The 20,193-nt window shown below is 34.7% G+C and overlaps 1 protein-coding gene across 1 annotated transcript in view; it reads left to right on the forward strand.

Annotated features, from left to right (window-relative positions):
* DNAJC1 (DnaJ heat shock protein family (Hsp40) member C1) overlaps positions 1-20,193 on the forward strand; it is a 220,174-nt gene that overhangs the window by 112,157 nt on the left and 87,824 nt on the right. Inside the window, exon 8 of the mRNA XM_086714779.1 lies at positions 4,083-4,246. Within this exon, the coding sequence (XP_086570905.1) occupies positions 4,083-4,246 (164 nt within the window). The remainder of the gene's footprint in view (positions 1-4,082; positions 4,247-20,193) is intronic.

Consider the following 20,193-nt stretch of genomic DNA (forward strand, 5'->3'; position numbering starts at 1 on the left):
CTGTGCAGAAGCTTTTTTTTTTTTAATGTTTATTTTTTTTTGAGAGAGAGAAGGAGTGAGAGAGCACACAAGTGGGGAAGGACAGAGAGAGAAGGAGACACAGAATCCAAAGCAGGTTTCAGGCTCTGAGCTGTCAGCACAGAGCCCAATGTGGGGCTTGAACTCATGAACCATGAGATCATGACCTAACCCAAAGTCAGATGCTTAACCGACTAAGCCACCCAAGTGCCCCTCTGCAGAAGCTTTTTATCTTGATGAAGTCCTAAGAGTTCAATTTTGCTTTTGTTTCCTTTACCTCCAGAGATATGTCTAGTAAGTTGCCACAGCCAAGGTCAAAGAGATTGCTTCCTGTGTTCTGTAGGATTTGATGGTTTTCTGTCTTACATTTAGACATTTAATCCATTTTGAATTTATTTTTGTGTATGGCATAAGAAAGTTTTATTCTTCTGCATGTTGCTGTCCAGTTTACCCAACACCATTTGTTGAAGAGACTTTTTCCCATTGGATATTCTTCCCTGCTTTATCGGAGATAAGTTGACCATACAGTTGTGGGTCCATTTCTGGGTTCTCTGTTCTGTTCATTGATCTGCATGTCTCTTTTTTGTGCCAGTACCATACTGTCTTGATGGTTATAGCTTTGTAATATAGCTTGAAGTCCAGAATTATGAGGCCTCCCGCTTTGCTTTGCTTTTTCGACATTACTTCGGCTATTTGGCATCTTTCTGGTTCTATACAAATTTTAGGATTGTTTGTTCTAGCTCTGAAGAATGCTGGTGTTGTTTTGATGGGGATTACATTGAATGTATAGATTGCTTTGGGTGGTATAGACATTTTAACAATACTTGTTCTGTTCTTGGTTAGCTAGTTTTTGTTTCTTGCCTTTGTCAGGCTTGCCATTAGGAATCAATCTATCTTAACTTGAAGCCCATAACTTACAAAATTTTAATAGGACTTACAATTCCAGCAAAAATACTCTATATTTTCTATTTAACTACTTCCCCATGAAATTCATTGTGCTGCTTAAAGATCTTAGATTTTTTTTTCTTGGATGAACTATAAACACGGATGTGTTCACAACCCCAAAATTCATGATAGCTGGGCCCACACTAATTATATAGAGTTTATTGAAATCTGGAGGAAAGATGAGGGTAGTTAGCAGATAGGACTTTTTTTCCTTTAGGCATGTTTTGAAAACACCTGTTTTTGTTTTTGTTTTAATATATGAGAGGTTTTGCCAAGTGTAAAATGTTAGTTGCTATAGTCTTAGCCCTGTATTATTAAAGCAGCAAGAATTTAGTAAATATTTATAAGCTGTAGGTTTGTTGGTTTTAGAAATTGTATTTTCAGAAAGACTTATGTTGTATAATCTTTAAATTTTGTTTTTTTATTGATATCTACAACTTGGTAGAAATATATAAATATACATTCACATATATTATTTATTTTACTGATATGTTTCTTTCTTTCCCTTTATTGTCTCTTCCCTTCCTCTTTATCTGTACCCCCTACATACCTTTGTAGGCATTCATCCATATTTTTCCCCATACTCTTATAATAATATTCAAATGTATTTAGATGAAAATATATATGCAAGCATATATAGGGATTTGAAGAGGCATTATTTTGCTTTGCAAATAGAGAATCTTATATGCTTTTCTGTATCTTGCTTTATTACTCAATGAAAATCCCTGTAAGTCAACTGGTATAGCTGTACTTTAGTATCTTTTTATGGTAATTTAATATTCCTTAGTATAGATACATCACCAACAATTATTCAGTCATTTCTTCTATTAATATTCATGTACTACATTAACAGTTTTGTATCTCCATGCTAACAGACACATATACATATATACCACATACTTACATACAATTACATTTTAATGCTTTTGTTTCTGAGGGGATTGCTGGAGAAAAGATTATTTTTTTTATTTTAATCGATTCTCTTAGATCACTTTCCGAAAAGGCTGTAATATAATAATTCAAATTTCTACCACCAATGTAGAGATGGCCCTTTCCCTGCCAGCAGTACCTTTTGTTGGATTTTTACATTTCTGTCATACGATAGGTATAAAATCATATTTTGTTATTACTTCAATCTGCATTTCTTTAACCTTTTAGAGGTTGTGAGTATTTTTTCTTGTTTCTTGGCCATTTGGATTTGTTCTTCTGTAAATGTTGCCCATTTTTTTCCTGTTGGGTGCTTACCCTCTTGTCAATATATACTATCTCTATATATTCTATAGATCAATCTTCTATTTGTACTCTAAATTGTAGATATTCTTTCCAAATATATTATCTCTTTCTCTTGATTTGTTTATTCTTTTTTTTTTAATTTTTTTTAACGTTTTTATGTATTTTTGAGACAGAGACAGAGCATGAACGGGGGAGGGGCAGAGAGAGAGGGAGACACAGAATCGGAAGCAGGCTCCAGGCTCTGAGCCATCAGCCCAGAGCCCGACGCGGGGCTCGAACTCACGGACTGTGAGATCATGACCTGAGCTGAAGTCGGACGCTTAACCGACTGAGCCACTCAGGCGCCCCTTTATTTGTTTATTCTTTATCTTTTTTATAGCATCTAGGTTTTCAGTCTTAGTTAAAATTTCCTCATCTTTAAATATTGCATGTAATTTTTTAGATTTCTTTTTGCAAGATGTTTATTGTTTGGGCTTTTAAAGTCAAGTCTCTTATCTAACTGGAAGTTACTTTTACATATTGGATAAAATTATGTCTACTTTCCTTTCCAATGGATATTAAGTTGCACCTGCATCATTTATTAAATCATTTTCCCACTGAATTGAAATGTTTAGGGATTCTCGGTTCTCTTCTAGGAATTTATCTATTTCTATGCCAATATCATGAATTTTACCATCAGCATTATAGAATCTGCAAACACACATGCACACACAGTAGTGAAGATATGGTTATAAGGCATTCGACTGTAGCAATTAAGAATGGAGTTTCTTCTCAGTATTGACTCTAATCAAAATGGGATTTGGGGTGACTGGGTGGCTCAGTTGGTCAAGCGTCCGACTTCGGCTCAGGTCATGATCTCACAGTTAGTGAGTTCCAGCCCCATGTCAGGCTCTGAGTGTCAGGCTCTGTACTGACAGCTCAGAGCCTAGAGACTGCTTCAGATTCTGTGTCTCCCTCTGCCTCTGTCCCTCCCTTGCTCTCACTCTCTCTCTCTCTCTCTCTCTCTCTCTCTCAAAAATAAATGTTTTTTAAAAAATGGGATTTGAAGAGGCCAGTTGATATTGATAACTATCCCTGCTGCCACCAGATTAGATTTTGCCTTTGTTAAAATATTGAAAAGATGAATATATATGCTATTCATTAAAGAGCCACTGTTATACCACGTAGTATGTTAGAGTTATATAATTTTCTGCATATCAACTTAAAAGATTAGATTTAGCTCTCTTTTACAAATGAGAAAATAGACACTTGTTCTAACAGGGTTAAGTTACTTGCCCAATATTATGGCACTATTCGGTGGTAAGGATAGAATTAAAACACTAATGACCAGGCTCTTTTGTCAGTATGAAATGTTTCATGAAAAGTACTTTGAAAACTAAAGATCTATACAAATTGATATAGTGGTTATATCATGATCATCATCTCATCGTTAGCATCTCTGAGTTTTATGTAAAAACAGTGCAGTAGCTAATGCACAATAAAACAGCTAGCTATTTACAGCAAAGCAGTTGTAATCTTTTTTAACCCCCTTCACCCATCTCTCCACTCCCCACACCCACCTCTGGCAACCACTGATCTCTGTATTTGTGAGTGGGTTTATTGAGGGTTTGGGTTTTGTTTTGTTAAGCTTCCCCATATTAGAGAGATCACAGGTATTTGTCTTTCTCTCTCTGATTTATTTCACATAGCATAATGCCCTTGAGGTTCATCTATATTCTTACGAATGGCAAGATTACATTCCTTTTTATGGCTAAATTATATTCCATTGTATAGAGTTCTATTTTGATGAAAGAACAATTTTTTCAAGATACAGTATGAATAAAATGTTTAAAATTCTTTTTTATTCTTAACAAATATCAATAATTGATTCTCTTAAACATTTTTAGAACAGAAGAAAGTTAAAGTAAAAAAACCAAAACCTGAATTTCCTGTATATACGCCTTTAGAAAGTGCATATATTCAATCTTATGATCATGGAACTTCTATAGAAGAAATTGAGGAACAAATGGATGATTGGCTGGAAAACAGAAACAAAACACAGAAAAAACAGGTAAATAAACTTTAAAACATTTCTTTTAATTGAGTAAAATACAGAAAAGCACATAAAATACAGATACACAGCTCAGTGAACTATCACGATTTGAACCAAGTTAACTGTTGCCAAGATCAGGATGTAGAACATTGCCATTGTCCAGAAGCCTCCCTCATTCTTCCTCCTGGTCTGTACCTTCCTTTTCTTCCACAAAGATAAAACCACCCTGACTTCTAACATCATAGGTTAGTTTAACCTGTTGCTTGAAGTTTCTAAATGGAATCATCCTGTTTTAGTCCATTCAGGCTGCTATAACCAAAGTATGATAGACTGGGTGGCTTAAACAACAAACGTTTATTTCTCACAGTTCTGAAGACTGGGAAGTCCAAGATCAAGACGCCGGCAGATTCGGTGTCTGGTGAGGGCCCTCTTCCTAATTCATAGACAGCGGTCTTCTCGCTGTGTCCTCACATGGCAGAAGAGGTGAGAGAGCTCTCTGGGGTCTCCTGTGTAAGGGCACTAATCCCATTCATGAGGGCTCCACCCTCATGACCTAATCATCTCCCAAAGGCCCTACGTCCCAATATCATCACATTGGGGATTAGGATTTCAACACATGATTTGGGGGGAACACAGAATTCAGTCCATAACACATTCCATGTGTACTCCTTTGCATCTGCTTTCCTCCATTTAGTGTGATATTTGTGAGATGTGTCCATTATTGTGTGTAGAAGTAGGTTGTTCATTTCATTACCGTATAGTAGTCCTTTTAGAAATGTAGCAGAATTTATTCTGTTGAAAATTTGTATTTTTTCCAGCTTTAGGCTACAGTAAATAATTTTCCTGTGAACTTTGTTGTACTTTTAGTATGCATATGTGAACATTTCTATTTTTGTGGTTAAGTTGCAGGGTCGTAGCTCAACTTTACTTCTAAACTATTTTTTAAAATATTTTTATCAATTTATACTTCAGCAGCAGGATATAAACATTCCAGTTACTCTACATTCTTGCAACATTTCATCAAGTCTTTTATATTTTAACCATTCTGGTAGGTATATAGTGATATCTAATATGGTTTAATTTGCATATTCTTTGATCAATAAGATTGAATGAATACCTTTTCTTATGTTTTTGGACACTAATATTCTCCTATGTGAATAGGAGAATTGGGTTGCCTATGCGTTCTATACTGATTTGTAAAGAGTTCTTTATATAATTCGTAAACAGGTCTTTTACATATATTTTATTCCACTCTGGCTTGCCCTTTTACTCTCTTAATGGTTTCTTTTGATGATGAGAGTCACTAATTTTAATTACCATGCTTTTCCTTTACTGTCCTTTCTTTGGTGTTTTTCGTGTTGTGTTTAAGAAATCTTTTCCTACCTTGAAGTCATAAAGATTAATTGCTAAATTCTTCTACAAACTTTAATGTTTTGTTTTTCACATTTAGATCAATAATCTCCTGGAATTTATTTTTGTGTTTTGGGGTGAAGTAATGTTTAAGTGTAATTTTTTTTTCAAAAGTTCTCAAACAAGTTGACTCAATTAATGAAAATACTGCTTCCTACAACTCTACAAATAACCATCTTTATCATAAAACAAGTGTTTGTAACTGTGTGGGTCTGTTGAGGCTTTCTACTTTGTTCTGTGAATCTACTTGTCCATCCTATGCCAATACCATACGGCATTTATTACTGTAGCTTTGTAATAGGTACCTGGTGCAATAATTTTCCAGCTCTGTTTTCCTTCTACAAGATTTCCACTTTATATTTTCATACACATTTTTGAAGTACTTGTCACTTTCCACAAATTAGTCAGCTGAAATACTCAATTGGGATTATATTGAATATATAGAGATCAAGTTTGGAAGAATTCACATCCAGACAGCATTGAGTCTACAAACCATGAATAAACCCATTCATTTATGTCTTTAAAACACTTTAATAATGTATTGCAGTTTCTTGTGTGTACATATTGCGCATTGTCTTCTTGGATTTATTCCCTGGGTATTTAGTGTTTTTAGAGGACATTGTAAATGATATTGTTTCTTTAATTTCACTTTCTAATTACGTTTGATATATAGAAATATAATGGATTTTTTTAATAACCTTTTATCCAGCAACCTTGCTAAATTTATTTTTAAATTCTATTTATTTGTATGTTATGCATTTTTTTCTTTTGTGCTAATTAGGATCTCCAGTACACGTAGAATAGAAGTCATGACAAGTATCCTTGTTTTGTTACCCATCTCAAAAACTTCTATCATTGAAACTTTTTATTTCAGCTGTGAAATTGTTTAAAATTTTATCATTTCATTATTAAATATGACCTATGTTGCCAGCTTTTTATAGAATTTTTATTGAGATATATTTCACATAACTTGAAATTCACCATTTAAAAGTGCATACACTTTGGGGTGCCTGAGTGGGTCAGTTGGTTAAAGATCTGACTCTTGGTTTTGGCTCAGGTCATGATCTCATGGTTTGTGAGTTGAGCTTTGTGATGACAGTGCAGAGCCTGCTTAGGATTCTCTCTCCCTCTCTGCCCCTCCCCTACTCACACTTTCTCTCTCTCCCTCTCTGTCTCTCTCTCTGTCTCTCAAAATGAATAAAGATTTTTTTAATGCATACTCATTAGTGATTTTTAGTCTGTTCACTGTGTTGTGCAACCATTACCAGTATCTAATTTGAGAACATTTTCATCATACCAAAAAAATAAAAATAACCCTCTACCTGTTAGCAGTTATTTCCAATTCTCAGCCTTTCTAGTCCATGACAACCACGAATCTACTTTCTGCCCCTATGGATTTGTCTATTGTAGACATCCCATTTAATTAGAATCATGTAATATGTGCTCTTTTGTCTTTGGCTTTGCATAATGTTTTCAAGGTTCATCCATGTTGTAGCATTTAATGGTACTTCATTTCTTCTTATGGCTGAATAATATTCCATTGTATGGATCCGTCACATACTATTTATTCATTCATCAGCTAATAGACATTTGATTGATTCTCCTCTTTAGCTGTGATAAACAAAGCTACTCTGGACACCCACATACAGGTCTTTGTGTAAATGTTGCCTTTAGTTATTTGGTTTCCCTCAGTTCATTGAACATATTTAAAATAGCAGATTTAAAGCTTTCATCTAGAAAGTACATTGATCTTCCTCAGGCACAGTTTCTGTTTCTTTATTCCTTTGTATGGGACATACTATCTTTTTTCTTTGCAGGGCTTGTAATTTTTGTTATTGTTATTGAAGACCAGATATTATCAATATTATAACTTGGCAACTCTGGAAACCAGATTCTCTCTCCTTCCTAGGATTTGTTGTTATTTGGGCTAATTGTAGTTGTCTGTTTAGTGGGGTTTTTTCTGAACTAATTTTCTGAAGTCTGTATTTTTTGTCATGTGTGAGCACTGAACTCTGTTTCCTTAGCTTAGTGAACAGCTAGTAATTGGACAGAGATTTCCTTAAATACCTGGAGCCCAAAATTCTTCCAGTCTTTGCCATGGCCTCTGTGTATGTGTTGGAGATTGCCTGGTGGTTTATAACTCTGCCCTATTCTTTTCTGTTTCCAAAGAGACTCAATGTCAGCAGCCAGTGAGAACTTAGATTATTTTCAGGTCTTTTCTGAGCATGCTCATAGCCTTGAGCATGCACATGGACTTCTAGATTCCTGGCAATGTCAGAGGATCTCATTCCTCAGCCTTTCCCCCCATGCTTTTTGGTTAATCTGTCGCTTTCCCAACTGTTTTCTGTCACCTCCGTCAGCAGCGGCTAAGATATCAGCCTGTAAAAGTTTTCAACCAATGCCTCCAGGGTAGCAGCTTTAGAATTAGGCCAATTTTGACTTAGGCAAAATAAAGACAAGCTTTTTGGACCAGTATTCCAGGCAGCCAGCAGACAGGTTAGAACAAATAATTGTTTTTACTTCTTTGCAAATTAGCTCATTCTGCTCCTGCCATAATTAGGAATCGGTTATTATTTGCACAGGCTGTGATGAGCTGTGGAAAAGGGTATATGACTGGGGTCAGTTAAAGTGCCACAGAGTTTGCTGTGCTTTTTTTTAAATTGAAGTATAATTGACATACAATGTTATATTAGTTTCAAGTGTACAACATTATTGATTTGACATTGTGTACATTACTCTATACTTTCCACAGTAAGTCGTCATCTGTCACCATACAACGTTGTTACAATATTATCGACTGTATTCCCTGTGCTGTGCTTTTCATCTCTGTAACTTATTAATTTTATAACTGGAAGTTTGTAGCTCTTAATTTCCTTCATCTCTTTTGCCCACGCCCAATTCCCCTCCCCTCTAGCAACCACCAGTTTGTTCTCTGTATTTAAGAGTCTTTGGTTTTTAGATTCCACATATAAGTGAAATCAAAAGGTATAGTTTTCCTGTCTGACTTATTTCATTTAGCATAATACCCTTTAAGGCCATCCTTGTCGCAAATGGCAAGAGCTCATTCTTTTTTATGACTGAATACTATTTCTGTGTGTGTGTGTGTGTGTGTGTGTGTGTGTGTGTGTGTGATCTACTTTACCCATTTGTCTATCAATGGACACTTAGCCATATCTTGGCCATTGTAAATAATGCTGCAGTAAACTTAAGAGGTGCATATATCTTTTCAAATTAGTCTTTTCATTTTCTTTGGGTAAATACCCAGTACTGGAATTACTGGATTGCATGGTATTTATATTTTTATTGTTTCAAGGAACTTCTGTACTGTTTTCCATATTGACTGCACTAATTTACATTCCCACCAACAGTGCACAAGTTTTCCCTTTTTTCCACATCCTTACCAACACCTGTTATTTCTTGTCTTTTTGATACTATCTCCATTCTAACAGGTAAAAGGTGATATCTCATTGTGTTTTTGATTTGCATTTCCCTGATGATGAGTGATATTGAGCATCTTTTCATGTGTCTCTTGACCATCTGTGTCTTCTTTGGAAAAATGTCTACTCAGGTCTTCTGTTTTTTCATTGTAATGTTTGACTTTTTTGGTGTTGAGTATATAAGTTCTTTGTAAATTTTTGATATTAACCCTTTATCAGACATATCATTTACAAATGTCTCCTCGCATTCTGTGAGTTACCTTTTTGTTGATGGTTTTCTTTGCAGTGCAAAGATTTTATTTTGATTTAGTTCCTATAGTTTATTTTTCTTTTTGTTTCCTTGCCTAAGGAGACATATCCATAAATATGTTGCTAAGCCTAATGTCCAAGAGTACTGCCTATGTTTTCTTTTAGGAGTTTTCTGGTTTCAGTTCTCACATTTAGATCTTTAATCCATTTTGAGTTTATTTTTGTGTGTACCATATGAAAGTGGTCCAATTTCATTCTTTTATGGGTAGCTTTCCCCAGTTTTCCCAGCATCATTTATTGAAGAGCCTATCTTTTCCTCATTGTATATTCTTGCATCTTTTGTCCTAAATTAATTAACCGTATAGATATGGGTTTATTTCTGGGTTCTCTCTTCTGTTCTGTTGATCCTTGTGTCTGATTTTGTGCCAGTACCATACTCTTTTGATTACTGTAACTTTGTAGTATAGTTTGAAATCCAGAATTGTGATACCCCCAGCTTTGTTCTTCTTTCTCAAGATTACTTTGACTATTCGAGATTTGTGTGTGTGTGTGTCGTTCCATACAAATTTTATTCTAATTCTGTGAAAAATGCTGTTGGTATTTTGAAAGGGGGTTGCATTGAATCTGTAGATTGCTTTGGGTAGTATGGACATTTCAATAACACTAATTCTTCCAATCCATGAGCATGGTGTATCTTTCCATTTGTGTCATCTTCAGTTTCTTTCATGAATGTCATATTTTTCAGAGTACAAGTCTTTCACCCCTGGTTTAATTTATTTCTAGGTATTTTACTCTTTTGATGCAGTCATAAGTGGAACTGTTTTCTTAATTTTTATTTGTGCTACTTTGTTATTAATGTATATAAATGCAACAGATTTCTGTATATTAACTTGGTATCCTACAACTTTACCAAATTCACTTATCAATTCTAATGTTTTTTTGGTGGAGTCTTTAGGGTTTTCTAAACACAGTGCCATGCTATCTGCAAATAGTTTTACTTCTTACTAACCTATTTGGATGCCTTTTATTTCTTTATGTTGTCTGATTGCTGCAGCTGGGACTTCTAAGGACTATGTTGAATAAACTAGGTGAAAGCAGACACCCTTGTTGTGTTCTTGACTTTAAAGGAAAAACTTTCAGTTTTCACCACTGCGTATGATGGCAACTATGGGTTTGTCCCACTTGATTGTGGTGACAAGTTTTTTTTATGTATTGTTGAGTTTGGTGTGATAATATTTTGTTGAGGATTTTGCATCTATGTTTGTCAGAGATACTGACCTGTAGTTTTCTTTCTTTGTAGTGTCTTTGGTTTGGTATCATGGTAATACTGACTTCATAGCTTGAATTTGGAAGTTTTCCTTCCTCTTCTATTTTTTTTTTTTTTGAAAGTTTTAAAAGAATAGGTATTAACTTTCCTGTAAATGTTTGCTAGAATTCATCTCTGAAGCCACCTGGTCCTGGATTTTTGTTTGTTGGAAGTTTTTTGATGACTGAGTCAGTTTCATTGCTGGTAATCCATCTGTTCAGATTTTCTGTTGATTCATGATTCACTTTTGGAAGATTCTGTGTTTCTAGGAATTTACCAACTTCTTCTATGTTATCCAATTTGTTGGCATACAATTTTGTGTAATATTCTTTATAATTCTTTGTGTTTCCGTGTTGTCAGTTGTTATTTTCTTCCCCAATTTCTGTTTTTACTTATTTGGGTCCACTTTTTTTTTGGTGATGAGTCTGGCTACAATTTTATCAATTTTGTTTCTCTTTTCAAAGGGCCGACTTTTGGTTTCCTTGAGCTTTTCTTCTGTTGTGTTGTTGTTTTTGTTTCTGTTTCACTTATCTGCTTCAACCTTTATTATTTCTTTGCTTGTACTAGCTGTGAGCCTTGTTTTGTTTGTTCTTTTTTACTTTCTTTAGGTGTAAGGTTAGAACTGTTTATTTGAGATTTTTCCCATTTCTTTTTTATTAAATTTTTTACTTAATCCCAGTACAGTTAACATACAGTGTTATATTAGTTTCAAGTATACAGTATAGTGATTCAACAATTCTGTACATTCCTCAGTGCTTATCATGATAAGTGTTTCCTTAACCCCCTTCACCTATTTCACCCATCCTCCCCCCACCTACCTCCCCTCTGTAACCACCAGTTTGTTCTCTATAGTTAAGAGTCTGTTTCTTGGTTTGTCTCTCTCTTTTTTTCTTCCTTTGCTCGTTTGTTTTGTTTCTTAAATTCCACATATGAGCAAAGAGATTTTCTTATTTCTTGAGGTAGGCAGGTATTGCTGTAAATGTGCCCCTTACAACTGTTTTAGCTGCATCCCAAAGATAAAGATTTTGGACCATTGCGTTTTCATTTTCATTTGTCTCCATGTATTTTTTATTTATTATTATTATTATTATTATTATTATTTAATGCTTGTTTATTTTTTAGAGAGAGAGACACAGTGTGATCAGGGAGGGGCAGAGAGACAGGGAGACACAGAATCTGAAACAGACTGCAGGCTCTAGGCTCTGAGCTGTCAGCACAGAGCTTAACGCAGGGCTTGAACTCACAAACAGTGAGACTGTGACCTGAGCTGACGGTGGATGCTTTTAACCAACTGAGCCACCGAGGCACCCCTCCATGTATTTTTTTTTTTTTTTTTTAATATTTGTTTCAGAGAGAGAGAGAACATGGACAAGCAGGGGAGGGGCAGAGAGAATCCCAAGCAGGCTCTATGCTGTCAGTGCAGAGCCCGACGCAGGGCTCAATCTCACAAATCATGAGATCATGGGGCGCCTGGGTGGCGCAGTCGGTTAAGCATCCGACTTCAGCCAGGTCACGATCTCGCAGTCCGTGAGTTCGAGCCCCGCGTCAGGCTCTGGGCTGATGGCTCAGAGCCTGGAGCCTGTGTCCGATTCTGTGTCTCCCTCTCTCTCTGCTCCTCCCCCGTTCATGCTCTGTCTCTCTCTGTCCCAAAAATAAAAATAAAAATAAAAAAAAGAAAAGAGATCATGACCTGAGCTGAAATCAACCAACACTTCACTGACGGAGCCACCCAGGTGCCCCTCCATGTATTTTTTAATTTCCTCTTTGATTTCTTCATTGACCTATTAATTGCTTAGTAGTATGTTGTTTTACCTGCACGTTTGTGTTTTTTCTGGTTTTGTTTTGGTTTTTTCCCTGTAATTGATTTTTAGTTTTATACTGCTATGGTCAGAAAAGGTATTTATGTGATTTCATCTTCTCAAATTTATTGAGATTTGTTTTGTGGTTTAACATATGATCTGTCTGGGAGAATGTTTCATGTGTACTTGAAAAGAATGTATGTTCTCCTGTTTTAGGATGGAACGTTCTATATATATGTTAGGTCTGTCTGTTTTAATGTGCATTCAAAGCCACTGTTTCCATGTTGATTTTCTTTCTGTCTGAATGATCTATCCATTGATGTAAGTGGGGTGTTAAAGTCCCCTACTATTACTGTGTTTCTGTCGATTTCTCCTTTTATGTTTGTTAATATTTATTTTCTGTATTTAGGTGCTCTTATCTAGGGTGCATATATATTTACAATTGTTACATCCTCTCATTGGATTAATTCCTTTATCATTATGTAGTGCCCTTCTTGGTCTCTTACTGTGGTCTTTGTTTTAAAGTGTATTTTGGGGGCGCCTGGGTGGCGCAGTAGGTTAAGCGTCCGACTTCAGCCAGGTCACGATCTCGCGGTCCGTGAGTTCGAGCCCCGCGTCAGGCTCTGGGCTGATGGCTCAGAGCCTGGAGCCTGTTTCCGATTCTGTGTCTCCCTCTCTCTCTGCCCCTCCCCCGTTCATGCTCTGTCTCTCTCTGTCCCAAAAATAAATAAATGTTGAAAAAAAAAATTAAAAAAAAAAAAAAATTAAATTAAATAAAGTGTATTTTGTCTGATACAAGCATCGCTTCCCCAGCTTTTATTTTGCTTCCATTTGCATAGTAAATGTTTTTCCATCCCTTCATTTTTCTGTCTGCGTGTGCCTTTAAGTCTGAAGTGAGTCTCTTGTAGGTAGCATATAGTTGAGTCATGTTATATTATCCATTCAGTCACCCTGTGTCTTCTTATTGGAACATTTAGTCCATTTACATTTAAAGTAATTATTGGTAAGTATGTATTGCCATTTTGTTACTTGTTTTCTGATTGCTTTTGTAGTTCTCTGTTCCTCCTTCTCTTGCTCTCTTCCTTGTAAGTTGATGGTTTTCCTTAGTGTTATACTTGGATTCTTTTCCTTTATTTTTTGTGTATCCATATGAGTTTTTGATTTCTGTTTACCATTGGATTCATATATAATATCATATATAGTTCATATATATAGTATCATATATAGTTCATATATAGTGTATATTAAATTGATGATGGCTTAAGTTCAAACATGTTCTAAAATCACTAACTTTTTATACCCTCCTCCACATTTTATGTATATGTCATATTTTACATCTTTTTATTTTGTGTATCCCTTGAATAGTTTTTGTAGATACAGTTGTTTTTACTACTTTTGCATTTTCACCTTGACACTGTAAGTGATTGATCTCCTACCCTTCCTTTACGTTTGCTTTTACCTGTGAAATTTTTCCTTTTATAATTATCTTTCTTCTAGTTATGGCCTTTTCTTTCTACTTAAAGAATTCCTTTTAACATTTCTTTTAAGACTGGTTTGGTGGTGACGAACTCCTTTAACTTTTGTGTAGGAAAGTATCTTTCCTTCTATTGTGAATGATAACCTTGCAGGGTATTCTTGGTTGTAGGTTTGGCACTTTGAATATGTCATACCACTCCCTGTGTCCTGTAAAATTTCTGCTGAAAAATCAGCTGACAGATTTCTTGGGTTGTTGTTTTGGTTTGAGTTTGTTTTTTTTTGTTTTTGTTTTTTTTTTTAATGTAACTGTTTGTTGCTTTTAAAATTCCCTTTTTAACAGTAGTCTTTGCCATTTAAACTGTATGTCTTGGCATTGACCTCCTTGGATTCATCTTGTTATGGGCTTTGTGATTTTCAGACCTAGAAATCTGTTTCCTTCCCAGATTAGGGAATTTTTCAGCTGTTATTTCTTTAAATAAGTTTTCTGCCCTCTTTTCTTTTTCCTCCCTTTCTAGGATCCCTATATGAATATGAATATTTTTCTGCTTGATGATATTACAGAATTCCTTTAACCTATTCTCATTTTTTTATTATTCTTTTTTCATTTTTCTGCTCAGCTTGGTTGCTTTCTATTACCTTGTCTTCCAAATCATTGATCCATTCTTCTGCATTTTCTAATATGTTTTTGATTGTCTCTAATGAGTCTCTTATTTCAGTTATTGAATTCTTCAGCTCTGACTGCTTCTTTTTAATATTTTCTGTCTCTGTTGAAGTTCTCACTGAGTTCATCTACTCTCTTTTCAACTCCAGTGAGTATTTTTGTGTCGATTACATTAAATTCTACATCAGAAAGTTTGCTCTTTATATGAAGAATCAGCTGATTTTCTCGAATACATGTTACCTGTGGTGCTGCAAGCCTTTGACTAATTTCCAGAGTTAAGAAGGGGTTGATTGTCACAGTTTTTGCCCATTTTTTCTTACTTTTATAGAGAGATGGAATTTGGAGTTCTTTACTCTGCCATTTTCATTGACATTATTCTAGGTTTTTTATAAATCAAATTAAGTAAATTCTCTTCCTAGTTTTGCTAAGAATTTTTATTCATTAAAAACTAATATTATAAAATGTTATCAAATACCTTCCTCTTTGTTGATTAAGGTGATCATGTGATTTTTCACCTTTATTTTGTTAATGAGATAATTTATATCGATTGATTTTCTAATATTAAACCACCTTTCTTTCCTGGAATAAACCTATTTTATTGTTTTGATTTGACAGTACTTTGTTTAGGATTTTTGTTTTTATGGTTATGAGAGAGATTGGCCTTTTCTTATGAGAAAGATTGATTTTCTTTTCTTAAATCTTTGCTAGGTTTGATATCAATCACATGCTGGACTTATAAAATATGAAACATTTCTTCTTTTTTTAAACTTTTATTTGAAATAATTTCAGATTCATGGGAAGTTGCAAAGGCAGTAGAGAATTCTTTTTTTTTTTTTTAACGATTTATTTATTTTTGAGTGAGAGTGTGAGCAGAGGAGGGACAGAGAGAGAGGGGAACAGAAGATACGAAGCAGGCTCTATGCTGACAGCAACGAGGCCAAATGTGGGGCTCAAACTCACAAACTGTGAGATCATGACCGGAGCCAATGCTGGATGCTCAACCACCCAGGACTAAGTTAAATGGACTAAGCCACCCAGGCACCTGGCAGTACAGAGTTCTTATTTAACTTTCATCCATTTTTCCCTAATGGTTATATCTTCTACACCTACAGTTTAATATCAAAACCAAGAAATTGACATTAGTGCAGTGGTTTGTATGTACTTGAATGTCATTTTATCACATCCATAGACTATATATATAAAGATATAGAACTATTCAAGATAGAGAACACACAGATAACTCTCATGCTTCTTTCTGTCACACCCATCTCCTCTGGTTATTGGATTTAAAATATTTATATTTCTCTTGGGTATCTAAACGTGAAGTTGCTGGGTCATCTGGTAGTTCTAGGTTTAACATTTTGAGGAACTACCACACTGTTTTACACAGTGGCTGCACTGTAAACTTTACATTCCTAACAGCAATATATGAGAGATCCAGTTTTTTTCATCTTAACGAGCATATGGTGTTTTCAGTTTTTTACATTTTAGATACTGCAATAAGTGCGTAGTCGTATCTTATGATGATTTTAATTCTATTTTCCCTACTGATTGTTTATGTTGAACATCTTTTCGCTTCTTTGTTGTCTGTATATCCTCTCAGAGTGAAATCGTCATGTCTTCTGCCTTTTTTCTAATTCAGTTGGTTGCTTTTTCTGTGATTAAAGTTTGAGAGTTCATTATATGTTCTTTATTTAATGTTTATTTTTGAGAGGGAGAAAGAGAAAAAGAGCTTGCGTGAGTAGGGAAGGGGCAGACAGAGAGGGAGAGAGAATCCTAAGGAGGCTCTGTGCTGTCAGCGCAGAGCTAGATATGGGCTTGATCTCCCTGGGATTCTTTTTCTCCTCTCTCTCTGTCCCTCCCCCATTGGTGCTTGAGCACATGTGCACTCTCTCTCTCTCTCTCTCTCTCTCTCTCAAAATAAAGAAATTAAAAAAAAAAAAAGATCTTTTGAATTTTTTGAGTCTCTATATTGTATGCCTCTCTTCTGTATCACCGATTAGTGCTCTTTTATTATTTCTTTCATTTTACTTTCTTTGAGTTTGTTATTCTTATCTAACCTCTAAAGATGGAGAGTTACCACATAGATTTCCAATATTTCTTGTAACAACATATGCATTAAAGGCTCTAAGCGTCCCTCTAGAAATGGTTTAGCTACAAAGCCACAAGTTTTAATATTTTGTATTTTCATTTATCATTCAGTTAAAATATTTCTAATCTCAATGTGATTGCTTTGTTAAACCACAGACTCTTTAAGAATATATTTCTTAATTTGCAAACACATGAAAATGTTCTAATTATCATTTTGTTATTAACTTTCTGTGTAATTAAGTTTTGTGATAAGAAAAGATACTCTGACTTCAGTCCTTTGAAATGTGTTGAGATTCGCATTATGGACTACCCTATGTGGTCAATTATTACAAATACTCAGTATTCTTGAAAGAATTGTGTAACTGTGGATAAGTAATGTATATATGTCAGTTAAAGTTTGTTAGTTATGTTTTAAAATCATTTGACCGTTATTATTAGGTTTTATTATTGTTTAACCAATTAGAGTGAGACAGGTGTTAAAATCTTCCAGTGAGAGGGGCGCCTGGGTGGCGCAGTCGGTTAAGCGTCCGACTTCAGCCAGGTCACGATCTCGCGGTCTGTGAGTTCGAGCCCCGCATCAGGCTCTGGGCTGATGGCTCAGAGCCTGGAGCCTGTTTCCAATTCTGTGTCTCCCTCTCTCTCTGCCCCTCCCCCGTTCATGCTCTGTCTCTCTCTGTCCCAAAAATAAATAAACGTTGAAAAAAAAATAAATAAAAAATAAAATAAAATAAAATCTTCCAGTGAGAAATTTCGTATGTCAGTTTTTCCTTATGATTCTGTCAGATTTTGCTTTGTAAATATTGAAGGTATTAGTGCCTTTGAATTTTGAATAATTACATCTTTTTGATAAATCAAACCTTTTACCATATGAAGTATTTCAGTTTCTCTCTGGTAGTGCTTTTTTTAATTTTTAATTATTCTTATTCTAATCTTAATATAGCTATATTAGCTTTTTTTTTTTTACTTTCTGTTTACAAAGTACATATTTTTCCATCCTATTACACTTTTCTTTCCTTAGATATGCCTCCTATTTTTTTTTAATTATTTATTTAAGTAATCTCTATACACAACATGGGGCTCAAACTCACAATCCCAAAATCAAGAGTCACATGCTCTCTGGACTGAGCCAGCCAGGTGCCCCATGCCCCCTATTATTGTGAAATTTAAAAAATCTAGTCTGACAGTATTGAATTTCTTTGAAACATGTATTCTATTTTTGGTTTAATAAAATCGCTGAACTTTTGGAATTTAAATCTGCCATCTTACTATTTGTTTTTTATATGTCCATCCTGGTTTATGTTCTTTTTCTCTCTCAAATTTTGACTTATCTTTAGGATTGTTTCACTAATTTTTAGTATTCCATTTGTCCTTCATGTTCTAAGTTTTTTTTTTCATCTATTTTCTTTTGTGTTGATCAATTGTTGTTTGCATTCTATCTCTCCTTTTTAACAGTAATAAAGATTACTGATATGCAAATGACATATATTGCACATATTCAAAGTGTTGAGTTTCATCCATTTTATGATACCTATTTACCTGTTAAACTATCATCAGAATCAAGATATTTAACAGATCTATCACTCCCAAAGGTCTTTTCATGCCCCTCTATAATCTCTCATTCTCCACCCTACATCTGTCTCCTGGCAACCTGTCTCTGCTTTCTATTAGTATAGGAAGTTTGCATGATCTAACATTATGTATATGGAAGCAGCATACAGTATGTGCTTTATGCTGTCTGGCTTCTTTCACTGTGCATAATGTTGAGATTTAACCATATTTCTTTATGTTTCAATAGTTTGTCTTTTTTAGTACTAATATTTTATTGTATGGATATATTACAGTTGGGGTTTTTAAAAATCTTTTTACCAGTTGATGGACATTTGAGTTGTTTCCAGTTTATGGCTATTATAAGTAAACCTGCTGTGAAGTATCATCTACAAGTCTTACGCCAATATATGCTTACCTTTCTCCTGGGTAAATGCCTTATAGTGGAATGACTGGAACATGAGATGGGCATATATTTAAATAAGTAAGAAGCTGCCAAACTGTTTTTCAGAGCGGCTATTCAACTTTACATTCCTGCGAGAAATGTGTGAGAGTTGTAATTGTTCCACATCCTGACCAAACCTCGCTATCATCATTCTTTTTCCTTTTAGCCCTTCTAGTCTCATTGTGATTTTAATTTCCACTTCCCTGATGATTAATAATTCTGAGCACCTTTTCATGTGTTTATTTTCCATCCAAATATCTTCTTTTGTGAAGTTCTGTTCAAACCTATTGCCCATTTTTGTCATATTATTGAGTTTAAAGTTTTTTATGTTTTAGATACAAGTCCTTGTCACCTGTGTGTTCTGCAGATATCTTCTGCCACTTCATGACTTGGTTTTTATTTTAGTAATAGTGTCTTTTGAAAGCAAAAGTTTTAAATTCAGATATTCAGTTTATCCAGCTTTTTTCTTGTATACTAAGTTGCTTTTATGTTCTAATTTAGAAATCTTTATCAAACCCCAAGTCTGTAAGAGATTCTCCAATGTTTCCATCTGGGAGTTTTATAGTTTTAGCTTTTAGATTTAGGTCAGTGAACCTTCTTAAGTTAATTTTTGACATTATGTAGGGTAAGGGTAGAGTTTCATACTTTTTTTTTTTTTTTTTTTTTATAGCTAGCCAGTGTTCTAGCACCTTTTGTTAAAATGTTATCCTTGGGGCGCCTGGGTGGCGCAGTCGGTTAAGCGTCCGACTTCAGCCAGGTCATGATCTCGCGGTCCGTGAGTTCGAGCCCCGCGTCGGGCTCTGGGCTGATGGCTCGGAGCCTGGAGCCTGTTTCCGATTCTGTGTCTCCCTCTCTCTCTGCCCCTCCCCCGTTCATGCTCTGTCTCTCTCTGTCCCAAAAATAAAAATAAAAAACGTTGAAAAAAAAAAAAATAAAAATAAAATGTTATCCTTTCCTCATTGGATTGTCACGGTATCTTTGTTGAAAATCACTTGTGTTGGTTTATTACTGGGCCTCTCTATTCTGTTATATTAATCTGTATGTCTTTATTTACACCAGTACAATTGTGTCTGGATTACTTTAGCTATATAATAAGTCTTGAGATCGAATAATGTAGATCCAACTTTGTTCCTTTTTTCAAAATTGTATTGGCTATTCTAGTTTCTTTACATTTATATGAAATTTAAAATCAAGTTGTCAGTTTCTACCAAAAACATCTGAACTTTTTATTGGAATTGCATTGAATCTGTAGGTCAATTTGGGGAGAATTGACATCTGAGCAATAGTGAGTTTTTTGATCTATGACCATGGTATATCTCTCATTTTATTTAAGTCTTTGTTAATTTCTCTTAGGAGCATCTTTTGTCAAATGATACCTAAATATTCCATATTTTTTATACTCTTCTTAATTGGCATTTTTAAATTTCAATTTCTAATGGCCTTTGTGAGTATATAGAAATACAATTGATTTTTATATATTTATTGATCTTTTATCCTGAAACTTTGCTAAATTCACATATTGGTCCTAGTACCTTATTTATTTATT

Source organism: Puma concolor, chromosome B4, assembly GCF_028749965.1.
Source record: "Puma concolor isolate L17-30 chromosome B4, mPumCon1.1.hap2, whole genome shotgun sequence".
NCBI classification, from domain to species: domain Eukaryota; kingdom Metazoa; phylum Chordata; class Mammalia; order Carnivora; family Felidae; genus Puma; species Puma concolor.